The sequence below is a fragment of the Triticum aestivum genome, chromosome 1B (assembly GCF_018294505.1).
Source record: "Triticum aestivum cultivar Chinese Spring chromosome 1B, IWGSC CS RefSeq v2.1, whole genome shotgun sequence".
Lineage (NCBI taxonomy): Eukaryota > Viridiplantae > Streptophyta > Magnoliopsida > Poales > Poaceae > Triticum > Triticum aestivum.
Genome location: NC_057795.1, coordinates 679,378,400 through 679,391,721, shown reverse-complemented (window position 1 = coordinate 679,391,721; position 13,322 = coordinate 679,378,400). Strand labels below are relative to the sequence as shown.

At 47.8% G+C, this 13,322-nt stretch overlaps 1 protein-coding gene across 1 annotated transcript; it reads right to left on the bottom strand.

Moving 5' to 3' along the window:
- Positions 1-276: 276 nt before the first annotated feature.
- LOC123082423 (S-type anion channel SLAH2-like) lies at positions 277-2,164 on the bottom strand. The gene is made up of 2 exons (XM_044504752.1): positions 1,637-2,164; positions 277-1,545 (listed from the first exon to the last, which is right to left on the bottom strand). Exons 1-2 carry the CDS (start codon positions 2,162-2,164, stop codon positions 277-279), a joined length of 1,797 nt encoding a protein of 598 aa, XP_044360687.1.
- Positions 2,165-13,322: the final 11,158 nt, after the last annotated feature.

The window sequence follows — 13,322 nt, the reverse complement described above, 5'->3', positions numbered from 1 at the left end:
CAACAAACAAGTTGCAACATAACTAAAGTAATAAACAAGTTGCAATATTGAAACTGTTAACAATGGATGCCACGACAACATGCAAATATAACCGATAAATTTGCTCACGAAGAACTCAATTATAATCAACAAATTTACAAACTCAATGGTTTACTCCCGCAATTATTTACCACCATGGCAATACGAATTGCTCAAGGATAACGCTCCCAATCCGTTCTCAAAGATGAAAAAGAACAAAGAAAGAAAAAAAGAGAAATAACTTTATACAAGTAAATTCTACTGGTCAATATAAGCTAGACGTGTGTGCATGCAATCTGTTGTGCACCGACGATCAAACGCCCGCTCTACTCTTTCGTGCACGTGCGCCATCACCGGACACTCACCGGCGCTGCTGCTCACCCTGGAGTTGGAGCTGGAGTGCTTGGAACTGGAACTGAAATTGGGGATGGAGAGGACGAGATCCTTGACGTCTGAGCTGGACGACCGAATTTGCGAGAGCATCTTGCTGAACTTGGGCTTCCTCCTCGTGATGGCGATGGAGACATCGTTGGGAAAGAGGTCTCCACACACGAAGGCGTGGTACAAGGTCGTGGCCAGCACGGCGGTCACGGTAACGACAGCGATCACTGCCAGCCCCACTGCCAGTGCCCGCGTCAACAAGTTGTCCACCTCTGATGCATACAACGCCGTCGCTAGGGCCACACTTGTCATCGGGAATGTGTAGGCCCACCAGGCCAGCGAGAATCTAAACCCCGTGAAGAGGTTGATGCGCACTACTAGCGACATGTAGAGGAAGAGCGAGATGAAGTAAAGGAGCTTGGCGCCGTCATTGAACTCGCCAGAGATCCTGGCCCATGCCATGGACGCGACGCTCGGCGCGGCGACAAAGAGGAAGAAGACTGGGTGGAGCTCCTTGGGGAGCTGCACGTTGGTGGGGAGCCTCTGGTAGAGAGTGACGAAGAGCACGGCGTAGTGCGCGAGCCCCACGGCGAAGAAGAAGATGGGCAGCTCCCTGAGGCCCATCTTGGCGCCAAGCAGTGCACCGACAAAGTTGCCAACAACGGCAAGGTGGTTCGACGGGTTGGCCACTTTGGAGAGGCGCCGCTCTCCACTAGACATCCACTGTCCGTAGATCTTTAGGCCGAGGCAGAGGATGGGCAACATGAGGAGGTTATAGACGATGTGGTGGATCTCCCAGACCGGATGCGGCTCACCCTTGACGAGAAAGAGACAAGCGATCGAGGGCGCAAAGAAGAAATTGACGCGCACAGGATGGTGGAACTCACGGCGGACAGCCTCAAAGTAGAAGATGACCTTGAGGAGGTAGGTGACGGAGACGATGACGGTGAGGGCGACCGAGACCCACCAGAAGACGTAGTTGGCGGTAGGATGCACGTGCAGGAACGCCATGGAGGGCTCCGACTCGAGCGTCTTCCACAACATCGCCTGGCTGTTCACCCCAAGGCACATCCCGAACGCGCTGATCGGGAACCGGAGAAGGAATGGCCACGTCTCGTCCTTGGGAAGCACCGGGACCTCCGTCGACTGTGCACATCCACGCCGTTGTTAGAGACGATTACCCATGATTTTGGCAGAAAAATAAAATAATTTGGAATGGATGTCCGTTGGTACATACTCGAAGGGTGTCAAGCTCGGGGCCTTCGAGTGCGGCGAAGTAGCGGTCAGCTGTGGGCACGTCATCGTCATCAGAGTTAGACGAGGCGCCATCATCAAGGTGAGGCGCCGGCGGATCCTGCGGCACTCCTCGGAGGGTGGAGAGCTGCCGCTCAAGGCGACCAGAGAAGGTCTTGAACTGGTCGAACCGGCGGTCACGCTCCCGCGTGCTGTCGCTCCGCGGCACCGCCGGCACCTCCCCGCCACCTCTGAGCACCATGGACGGCTGTGCGTGGAGCTGCGGCTGCTGAACCTCACTTAGAGGTGTCTCACTTGGTGGTGCGGCGCCGGCGTCCCTGGTACGGGGCAATCTGCTGGGGTGGAGCGCTGACCGCGAGTCCGGCACGTTGATGGAGACAGACAACGGCGGCGTGTCCCCGCACGTCGTCGACTCACCGTGAACCGCCGCCACGGCCGCCTCCTTCATCCTGCCGCCACCAGCAGCCGTAGCCTCCGTCAAAACGTCATGGTGGTTACCGGCGCCCACCATTCTTATCCAGCTGATGCTGAACTCCTCTCTCACTCGATCGACTGTGGACTGCTGGAGACGTAGGCAATGTTGGCAACACGGACAGGTAGTTGGCCGTGAATTGCACCGCTGCGTGGGCACCTTATATATACGTACACAAATGGCGCGAGTGGGACAAACGACCAGCAACAGAGGGACCGCCCGAGCACGCGGATATGATCATAAGTAGCGCACTGGCGGGCCGGCAGTCAAAAGATTGATTTGCCGAGGCGGCTGGTATCCTTATACAACTATTATCAACAAACTTGAGTGCAAGTTAGATTCACACCGTGTTACTTTTTCTTGGCGCCAGGAGTATTTGGTGTTTAGCCTATGTACCTTGGCGCCAAAAGTTGAGCCATGTGAGTTGGTTTCATAAAAATATGTGGCTTGTTGGACCCTCTTTGAAGGTTAGACTGCTTCGCTGATTAACTGCCCATGATAGTATTTTAAATCAAGACAACCTGTTAAGAAGAGAGTGGAATGGTAAAGAAGATGGATGCATGCGCTGTGATCTGCATCCGATTGCCTCGATGGCGTCGGAACGAACGGAGGGGGCGTCGGGATCGCGATCAATCTCAGCGCCGGAAGCGATCGGCCAGGGCCAAGGGGGATTCACGCAATGGCGTGTTCAGTTCTTGGCCGAGACGGCACTGGCGGAGCTAGGTAGGAACTGCTGGGGGGGCCAAGGCTAAGTCGTGGGTGTTTGAGGGTGTAAACTGCTAAAAAATTCTCATCTAAGCCCTTTCCTAAAAAAAAATCTTCATAGTTTGGTCCAAAGTTGGGGGGGCCACAGCACCCCCAGACTTACACATAGCTCCGCCACTGCGAGACGGATCCTGGCAAGTGGATCGAAGGCCGCGTCTGTCTCTCCCATCAGTCGCGCTGGATGGCTCTATTTGATTTGGAGAATGACATCCTAGCCGGCGATTACTTGCCAAACGGCGACTCGATCGAGGTAGGGACTCGTTTCAGCCTTGATGCTTTTCACGTGGTGGTTGGTGATCGTGTGCAGGTAGATCAACGTTCGACGAGATCAGTGATGATTGACCTGACGGAGACGACGGTGCCGGCGAGACCGGGAGGGCGATTTTGGGCTTTGATTGACAGCGATGATGAAGATCAAGAGGATGATCACCTCTCCACAGGTTCGTTTCTGCTTCCCCAAGCTACTGGACCGATGGAGCTGCCGGTGATCAAAGAGGTTCCTGCTCATCGGCATTCGAAAACTCAAAGTGTCAAACCGACAATGAAACCTTGGATCGGTCCGATTCCTAAGGTTTTTCGCGAACCCGTGACTTTATCCGAGTTTCTGCCGGATTATTGGACTCTTGTTACTCGAAAAAAGAAGAACAATCGAAAGAAGGGTCGTCCGTCACCGCCGTCGAGGTCGTCAGTGGCGAGATCGGTGAGTGACATTCAAACTGCCAGAAGGGTTCGTTTGAATTCTCTTTTGGGTGTTGAGGCCCGTTTGGATACAGAGCCGGTCGTGGGTCTCCTGGACTCGGGCGAGGCCCAGTTGGGAATCCAAGCCGAGCCCGTTCCCGTACGCACTGACCTGATTGTTTCGATCAAGCCTCACGTCCTAGCTACGCCTAGGGTTTTCAAACCTGGTTTCCCGACCCTGGGCGAGGGACGAACGCGTCGACTCACCTACGCCGACAAGATGGTTGGACGCGGGCCGCCGCATGGCAAGCGAGGTCCGCCGAACGCCGTTGGACCGGATGCCGCCGTCGCTGCTAGTCGCGGCAATCCAGCCGCCGCAGTGACGGGGTCTGTCGGGGGCGGTCGTGCCGCTGCGCCCATCGCTGCCGATGGTGCTGCTGGACGCGGCGGGCCAACACCGCAACAACAGCCTGGAACGGGTGCCGGCCGGGGTGCTCTCCTTCAACCGCGGCAGGGCCCGATCACCGGAGCAGGTACTGCTCCCCCCGCGCGACTAGGCCCGGTCACGGTTGCTCCAAGCTCGTAGGCACCGGTACATGACGTGCAGCGGCAGGGCGAGCCGGTGCAGCAGCCGGTGGCCAAGGTACCAGCTCTAGGATGAGGTCGTGGCGCTCAAGGACGTGGTGGTTTCAATGGTAACAACAGAGATGGATGGAATGCTATCCGGCACGGGAGGTGGGGAGACGATGGTTTTGATGCATATGGAGAGGGGCTGCACCGTGGTTCTTCTTCCGGTGGCGGCCGTGGCCACAACTGGTACAATGATGGTGGTCCTGGACAGTTTCAGGGGCCGGTCGGTAATTTTGTGGAAGGCGTTGCCGGACCCAACTATCGCTTTCGGGGTGGATATCGGCGTGGTGGGAGAGGTAGACGCCCACCTCCACCGCGCCATATTCCTCCGCCGCCACCGCCCGTTGCAGATATGGTTACGGGGGAGGAGCTTGAGCACACAGAGACAGATTCATCTACGTTGCCGGCGGCTGCGGCTGACGTGGTTACGACTCTAGCAACGGTGACAGTACTGGCAACATCTGGAGCTTTAAATCTCAGAGAGGGTACTTCTAACAAAGGGCCGGAGAAAGTGGAGGGAGAGAAACTCTCCAAGTGGGCAATTAAGAAAAAGAAGTTGCCTTGCTTTAGATGTGGCGAACCGGGTCACTTTATGGCAGAGTGCACTAATGAGTTTTGTGATTATTGCCTAAAATCTCAGCACCTTACTGGAGATTGCCCACTTCTATCTGGTCCTAAACCTGGCATTAGCATCTTCGGTGTGTGTTGCAAGGAGCTGATGTTTTTTGAGACGCCGGAAGTGGACTCGCTACCTCAGATGGCTGAGAGTTCCTTTCCCGCAGTTGTCCGGGTGACTAATGGTCAGTTGTCCGAGGCTCAGATTGTGAGATAGTTGCGTGACTTGGTACCAGATAACCATCCATGGCATCTGGAACAGTTAGAGGGACAGTCCTATAAGGTGGATTTTCCCACTAAAGAGGATCAGATGCATTTTCTCAAGTGGGGCATGTGTAGAGTCCCAAGCACCAACACTATTATTGCTTTTGATGAATGGAAGCAGGAGGAACCGGAGGGTATACCTTTAGAGAAGGTGTGGGTTCGTTTCTTTGGTGCTCCACCAAAATTGATGAAGCATTTTCTGATTGCTTGGAGCTTGGGTGGGATGATTGGCAAGACTGAAAAAGTGTACATGCCCTTTACTCATGCACAAGGGGCTGTGCAGTTACTAGTCAGTGTCGCGAGTGTTGAGCACATTCCGGATTTGGTTAGATGGACATATGCTGGAGTCACGTATATTTTAGAGCTTGAGATTGAGGATACTCCGATCTCCCAAGATGGGGATGAGCCTCAGGATATGGACACAACTGAGGGGGGCGGAGCGCCCGGGAATCAGGATAAGGGTGCTGACAATTCTCAACGGGAGTCGGAGAAGGGGCCCGATGCGCAACCAGATAAGGCAGATAGTTCTGCCCAACAGGCGCCACCGTCTACTACTCCGATGACCACTCTTTGTTTTGGCTCGTTTGGGTCGAGTTCAGCTCCTAGTCGGCTTTGGAGTTCCAGACTTGAGACTGACGACCCGGCGGAGCTTGAGTTGCCTTCGATCTTGAGTCTGTCCTGCGAGACGACAACTGCACTTGAGAGGCACGTTGACTGTGGCGATGTCATGATGGCTTCCCCTTCGGCCGGGCTGGTTGCTACTCACGAGGTAGCTGCAAGTGGGGAGCCCGACCGGTCTTTTTCGAGAGGGGCACCTGGACAGGTGGTCTGTGCCTCTCCTCCCACCGTGACAGCGGGCCAGTTTTCTTTGGGCGGGTCGCCTGGACAGGAGGTCCGGGGCTCCCTTCCCATCTCGGCGACGGTGATTCCTCACGAGAGGGGGGTGAGGTGTGGGAAAGACACCCATGCTGTAACCCTCTTGCAGGGTCTCGCCATGCAGAGCGAGGAGTTGGGGGTGAGGTGCGGGAAGGAGTCCCGCGCCCTAACCCCCCCACAGGACGGTGTCGTTCAAGGCGGCCAGGAGCTGAGTGGCTCCGGTGGGGAGACAGGGAGAGGGACTAGTGAGCAGGTGGCTCTCCGGTCTTCTTCCCCCTATCCCCTTCGGCTGGGATCCTGTCCTCCATGTCCTTCCCTTCTTCACCGATGATAGGGGAGGGGTGTGGGAGTCGGGATTCTACTTCTCAGGAGAGGACCACAGAGGAGCTTATCGCTTTTGGTGGGATTGCGGATCCGGTGTCGGCTGGCAGGCGTGTCAGCAATCAGATCCAGGGGCAGTCGGATGCGGATGACCTGCAGCTAGCGCGGGCCAAGAGGGCCGCCATGCTTCGTGATGTCGAGGCTTCTACAGGTGCGTCTTTTGATAAAAGTTGTTCACTTTTGCACTTCTCAGAAAATGAAATAGTAGATAAGGCTAACGACCTAGGAATTTCTTTGGGGTCAAATGAAACCGAGGTCGTCAAATCCATTAATGATATTTTAGACTTAGAAGCGGAGAGGGCTTCCGAGATTATTCGAAATCTTGCATCTCATAAACCAATGAGTGACAATGATATGAGAAATTTAGGAATAGCTGATCTCGCACATGTTTGTAATAATCTTTTGCCTATCACGGAGGAGGAGGATGAGGAGGAGTTGGAGATTACAGACACGATTGAGCCTCTCCTGATGGAGGGGGACGATTCTGTGGTCACCGATCTTTCTATCCCACAGGGAGTTGAGGAGAAGCCCAAACGACCCTGGAAGAGAAAAATTTACCCTACGTCGGCGGTACGCAGAAGTGCCAGAGTTAAACATAAAAAAAATCATGATGACTTATGAAAGGAATTTTTTGGAATAGCAGAGGTCTAGCAGACTTGGCTAAACAACGATTCTTAGCAGAAACAACGATAGAACAACAATTAGACTTTATCGCACTTTTGGAGACTGGACGAGATAATTTCACATCACAATATCTTCAAACTCTCTCCAGTGGTATAGATTTTGATTGGCACATCGTACCTCCTAGAGATCAATCCGGTGGGATTTTACTAGGTGTACGGTGTGAGACTTTAGAGGTGCTTAGTGCAGTTCATGGAGATTTTTCGGTCAAATTCAGGGTGCGATCAAAACTAGACGGGTTTCGATGGTCCCTAGTAGCAGTCTATGGGGCAACACAACCTGAACTCAAGCCTGATTTTTTGGCCGATTTGGTGCGGATTTGTGGAGATGAAGACCTGCCTATACTAGTTGGGGGGGATTTTAATATAATTAGGAGAAGAGATGAAAAGAACAATGACAATTTTGACGGACGATGGTCCATGATGTTTAACATGATTATCGAGAGTCTCAATTTGAGAGAAATTGAGCTCACCGGTAGACACTTTACATGGGCCAATTCGTTACCCATTCTGACTTATGAAAAGTTGGATAGGGTTCTTGCCAGTGTGGAATGGGAATAAAAATATCCGTTGGTGTCGGTCCATGCGATGCAGAGAGCGATCTCGGATCACACACCACTTCTTCTTGACTCGGGGGAAGCGCCACATGTGGCAAATAAAAATATCTTTTCCTTCGAGCTCAGTTGGTTTGAGCGAGAAGGCTTTTTGGAGATGATTGCACGAGAATGGGCTAAGCCGGTTAGTGGAAGGACTCATGTTGAGCGATGGCAAAACAAAATTAGACATCTCCGACAATGTCTGCGCGGTTGGGCCAGAAATGAGAGTGGGATTTATAAACAAGAAAAAGAGCGTCTGACTCAATTGATTGAGGCTTTAGACTTAAAGGCAGAGGTCACTCTGCTCTCTGTGCTTGAGCAACAAACAAAGTCCCAGGCTGAGCAAGGTCTACGAGCCCTCTTGAGAGAAGAGGAGCTGAAGTGGGCATTGCATGTGAAAACAATGAAGGTCATCCAAGGGGATGACAATACACAATTTTTTCATATGGTTGCAAATGGCAAGCATAGGAAGAAAAAAAATATACAGCTTGAGCAGGACGAGGGGACAATAGTGGGACAGGAAAATCTGAAGGCTTACATCTCTAACTTTTATAAAAAACTATTTGGTCCCCCTAATTCATCGAAGGTGTCCCTGGACGAATCTGTGATTGATGATATTCCTGAACTCCAAGCAGTAGAGAATGATGTTCTCTCTGCACCGTTTACTGAAAAAGAAGTTTATCAGGCAATTTCCCAAATGAAACCGAATAAAGCATCGGGGCCAGATGGGTTTCCCGCTGAATTCTATAAGAAATGTTGGCATATTATTAAAGATGATCTTATGCCTTTGTTTCATGATTTCTTTGACAGTCATTTGGAGTTGTTTCATCTTAACTTTGGGACGATCACGTTGTTACCTAAGAGAGATGAGGCTGTTCGAATCGAACAATTCCGCCCCATTTGCCTATTGAATGTGAGTTTCAAAATATTCACAAAGGTAGGAACTAATAGATTGACACAAATTGCTCATTCGGTAATCCAACCGAGCCAGACAGCGTTCATGCCGGGACGACACATACTGGAAGGGGTGGTCGTTCTACATGAAACGCTTCATGAGATCCACTCGAAGAAACTAGATGGGGTTATTTTAAAAGTGGACTTTGAGAAGGCGTACGATAAAGTAAAATGGCCTTTTCTTCAACAGGCAATGCGCATGAAGGGTTTTACTGAAACTTGGAGGAAGCAAGTAGATACCCAAGTCCAGAAAGGTAGTGTCGGAATCAAGGTGAACAATGACATCGGTCACTATTTCCAGACACATAAGGGATTACGACAAGGTGATTCCATGTCTCCCCTTTTGTTCAATATTGTGGCTGATATGCTGGCCGTCATTATTGGCAGGGCCAAGCAGCATGGCCACGTAGAGGGTCTCATTCCTCACCTTGTCGATGGAGGGGTTTCCATTCTACAATATGCTGATGACACTATCCTCTTCATGGAACATGATATGGCTAAGGCTCGTAATATGAAACTTATCTTATGTCTCTTCGAACAATTGTCTGGCCTAAAAATAAATTTTCATAAGAGCAGGTGTTCTGCTTTGGAAAGGCCAAAGACGAGGAACACAAATACAGACAACTGTTTGGGTGTGAGTCAGGTGCCTTGCCATTCAATTACTTGGGTATACCGATCCATCACCGTAAACTCTCCAATAAAGATTGGAAATGTATTGAAGAACGAACTGAAAAAAACTAAGCTGCTGGAAGGGTAAGCTTATGTCATATGGAGGTCGGCTAGTCCTGATTAACTCAGTACTGACTAGTATGCCGATGTTCCTTCTATCGTTCTTCGAAGTTCCGAAAGGAGTTCGCAAGCGTCTTGATTTCTTTCGATCTCGCTTCTTTTGGCAGTCCGATGAGGCCAAGCGGAAATATCGTCTCGCACGATGGGATATCATTTGCCGACCTAAAGACCAAGGGGGTCTCGGCATTGAAAACTTAGAAATCAAGAACAAATGTCTTATGAGCAAATGGCTCTACAGACTAGAGACTGAGCCGGAGGGTATGTGGTCTCAAATCTTGCGTAATAAGTATCTGCATTCGAAAACGCTTGCCCAGGTTACCATGAGACCGACTGATTCGCCGTTCTGGAAGGGACTTATGCGCACGAAGGACCTATTCTTTCATAGAGTAAACTTCTTAGTTGGCAATGGTATGTCAACAAGATTTTGGGAAGACACATGGCTAGGAGAGATGCCCTTGGCCATCCAATATCCTACACTCTATAATATTGTACAACGTAAGGAGGATTACGTGGGTACCGTCCTTCAAACAATTCCCTTGAACATCCAATTCAAACGAGTGTTAGTTGGTGAGAGATGGACCGCCTGGATGCACCTGGTTCGGAGATTGATAGAAGTTCAACTCTCCGATCAACCAGATTCAATTCAATGGAAATTAACTTCGAATGAGAGATTTACGGTGAAATCTTTTTATATGGATCTCATTAACTCCGGCCCCCTATCTCGGTCGGTACACATTTGGAAAGTTAAGATCCCTTTGCGTATTAAAATTTTCATGTGGTTTGTTCATAAGCAAGTGATACTCACCAAGGACAACCTAATTAAGAGGCGATGGGTAGGTTCTCCGCGGTGCTGTTTTTGTGATCATGACGAAACAATACAACACTTATTCATTGAATGCCCACTTGCCAAATTACTTTGGAGAATGATTCATATAGCTTTTAATATTAATTCACCAGTCGATATTGCGTCTTTGTTTGGGACGTGGTTAGCTGGGGTGGAGAAAATTACTGCGGCTCGTATTCGGATTGGAATATGTGCACTATTATGGGCTATATGGAACTGCAGGAATGATATGATTTTTAATAGACAACACATTTTAACTTTTTTGCAGGTTATCTTCAGGGCTACGGCTTGGATCCGTACGTGGTCCTTACTCACTCCTATGGACTCCAGGGAGCTTTTGGTTACTGGGTGCAACCAATGGGAGATGGTAGCTTGGGTTATCTTCAACCGGTTCGGATGGCGCTCGCATAACAGGATAGGAGTCTAGAGAGCTTATTCTATTTATCTTCATTGTGCCGGTTGACTCGGTTCGCATGTAATTTTCCTTTTTTGGATTTTCTTGGCTGCTCCGTTTTGTGAGCTGTAAGACTTGTTCGACGATTTTGGTTTGTTAATAAGATGGCCGCATGCACCATCATGATGCAGAGGCCGGGGGTACGCCTCCATTTCAAAAAAAAATGCGCTGTGATCATCGATCACCTTTCCTTTAGATGTTATTTGCTAGATTCATTGGGGGTGTTGTAAGATGTTTGCTAGATCATGACGCGCTAAATTTTATATTTATATTTATTAAACTATTAATGTATATGTTACAGTTCCCCTTCATTTGTTTTGTAATAACTGATGTAATGTTCATATGGATTTCTAAAATGACCCATTTCACGGAGACTTGTCATAACTTGATCTTTTTTTTAGAATTAAACCTATTTTTTGTTAGTGTTGAATACATGCATGTTGATGCATCTAAATGATCCATACACGTATTAAGACCTCTATGCAGTATCATTGCCACATTTAGCAGCCGTGAACTTCGCTAGTGAACACTAATTCAAGCATACCTCCACATCTCGCTGTCCAACTCATCTTCGAGAAAAATGTACTACTAGATATATGCATGGTGATGCATCTATGTAATCCATGCATGTTGATGATCAAAGGCATTTTATGTTGACATCGGTCATTCTTGACTATATATTGTCGATACAAAATGAAATTAAGATGTACTACCTCCGTGCCAAAATATATGACGTTTTGGTCTGTGCCAAAATATATGACGTTTTGGTGTCATATATTTGGCACGGAGGTAGTACATCCAATATTAGCTTTAATTTCACTATGTTTAATTCATAAATAAACAGTTTTCTTATATAAATATTGTTCCAAAACTACGGTATTAATAGCCTTTGTGAAATATTGTACTCCCTCCATCCGAAAATACTTGTCATCAAAATGGATAAAAAGAGATGTATATACATCTCTTTTTATCCATTTTGATGACTACATCTCTTTTTATTTGATGACTACATCTCTTTTTATCCATTTTGATGACAAGTATTTTCGGACGGAGGGAGTACGTGCTAAGATTGACTCGTACACTAAGGATTGCCTATATTTTCTTTTGATTAAGACAGATTTATAATATCTATTTATTAAACTAGACTTTACATAGTATTGCAGAGAGTTGCTGCGTTATGTATAATCCATAAAATGCTAACATAATGTGCAACCGGGATTAAGAACAAACAAGACGAATCAATCACTTATTGCTGACAAAAGCAGCGATGTCATGACACGTAACTTACATCATGACTCGTAGGAATCGGATAATTCTGTTCAACGGCACTGGAACGAGACTGCTTAGTGTCTTATTTTAAGTTTTGGCGGGCGAGCTTAGTGTCTCGTGTGTACGCTTAAGAAACCAAACTGCGTCGTGGGGATTGGTTATTAAACTCTCTGATGTGACGGCTTGTTTGCCTGTTATTTTAGTAATATAATAAAGAGATTCACATCAAGGGTTCCTTAATTTGATAAACACAGAAGTTTTTCCTTTGGAAATGAAAGCTTTTATTGGTTTATATCACCATCATTTAGTACATGAGGGAACACATAGTGTGATACAGTTTAAAGAAAAATGATACTCCCTCCGATCCAAAATAAGTATTGGAGTTTTGAACTAAGATTGAACAAACCTTTGTTCAAAATTGAGACACTTATTATGAATCAAAGGGAGTAGAAAAAAGGATAGTACGATGCAACTGTAAATTCAGACTTTCAGCCTCATCGTCATAGATTCACAGAGTAGCTTAAGATGTCTGCAAGATCTCAACAAACTTGAGTGCAAGTTAGATTCACACCGTATTACTTTTTCTTGGCGCCAGGAGTATTTGGTGTTTAGCCTATGTACCTTGCTTAGAAGTTGAGCCATGTGAGTTGGTTTCATAAAAATGTGTGGCTTTGTTTGACCCTCTTTGAAGGTTGAAATGTTTCTCTGGTTTAACGCTCATAATAGTATTTTAAATCAAGATAACCTGTTTTTTAGAAGAGAGTGGAATGGTAAAGAAGATGGGTGTATGTACTGTGATCATCGATCATCTTTCCTTTAAATGTTCTTTGCTAAATTCCGTGGGAATATTGTAAGATGTTTGCTAGATTCATGATACGCTAAATTTTATATTTATAGCAAACCAACCTGTGGTTGGATAGTTAGAGGGACAGTGCTATCCCCAGCCCTCCAGGTTCAAGTCCTGGTGCTCACGTTATTCCTGGATCTCAAGATGATATGCCGGCTCAGTCTCTACAAGGTGCTCATAGGGGTAGGGTGTGTGTGCCTTCATAGGGGCGAGTGCATGCGCGTATGTACGAGGGCTTGCATCAGTACTGTGTTCAAAAAAATATATTTATATTTATTATTAAATGTATATGTTACAGGTTTCCTTTATTTGTTTTGTAATAACTGATGTAATATACATATGATTTCTAAAAAAAGCGTTTCACGGACACCTGGCGTAACTTGATCATTTTTTTTACAACAAAACCTATTTTTGTTAGTGTTGAATACATGCATGTTGATGCATCTAAGTGATCCACACATCTATTAAGACATCTATGCAGTATCATTGCCACTTTTAGCAGTCGTGGACTTCGCTAGTGACCGCTAATTCAAACATACCTCCACTTCTCTCTCT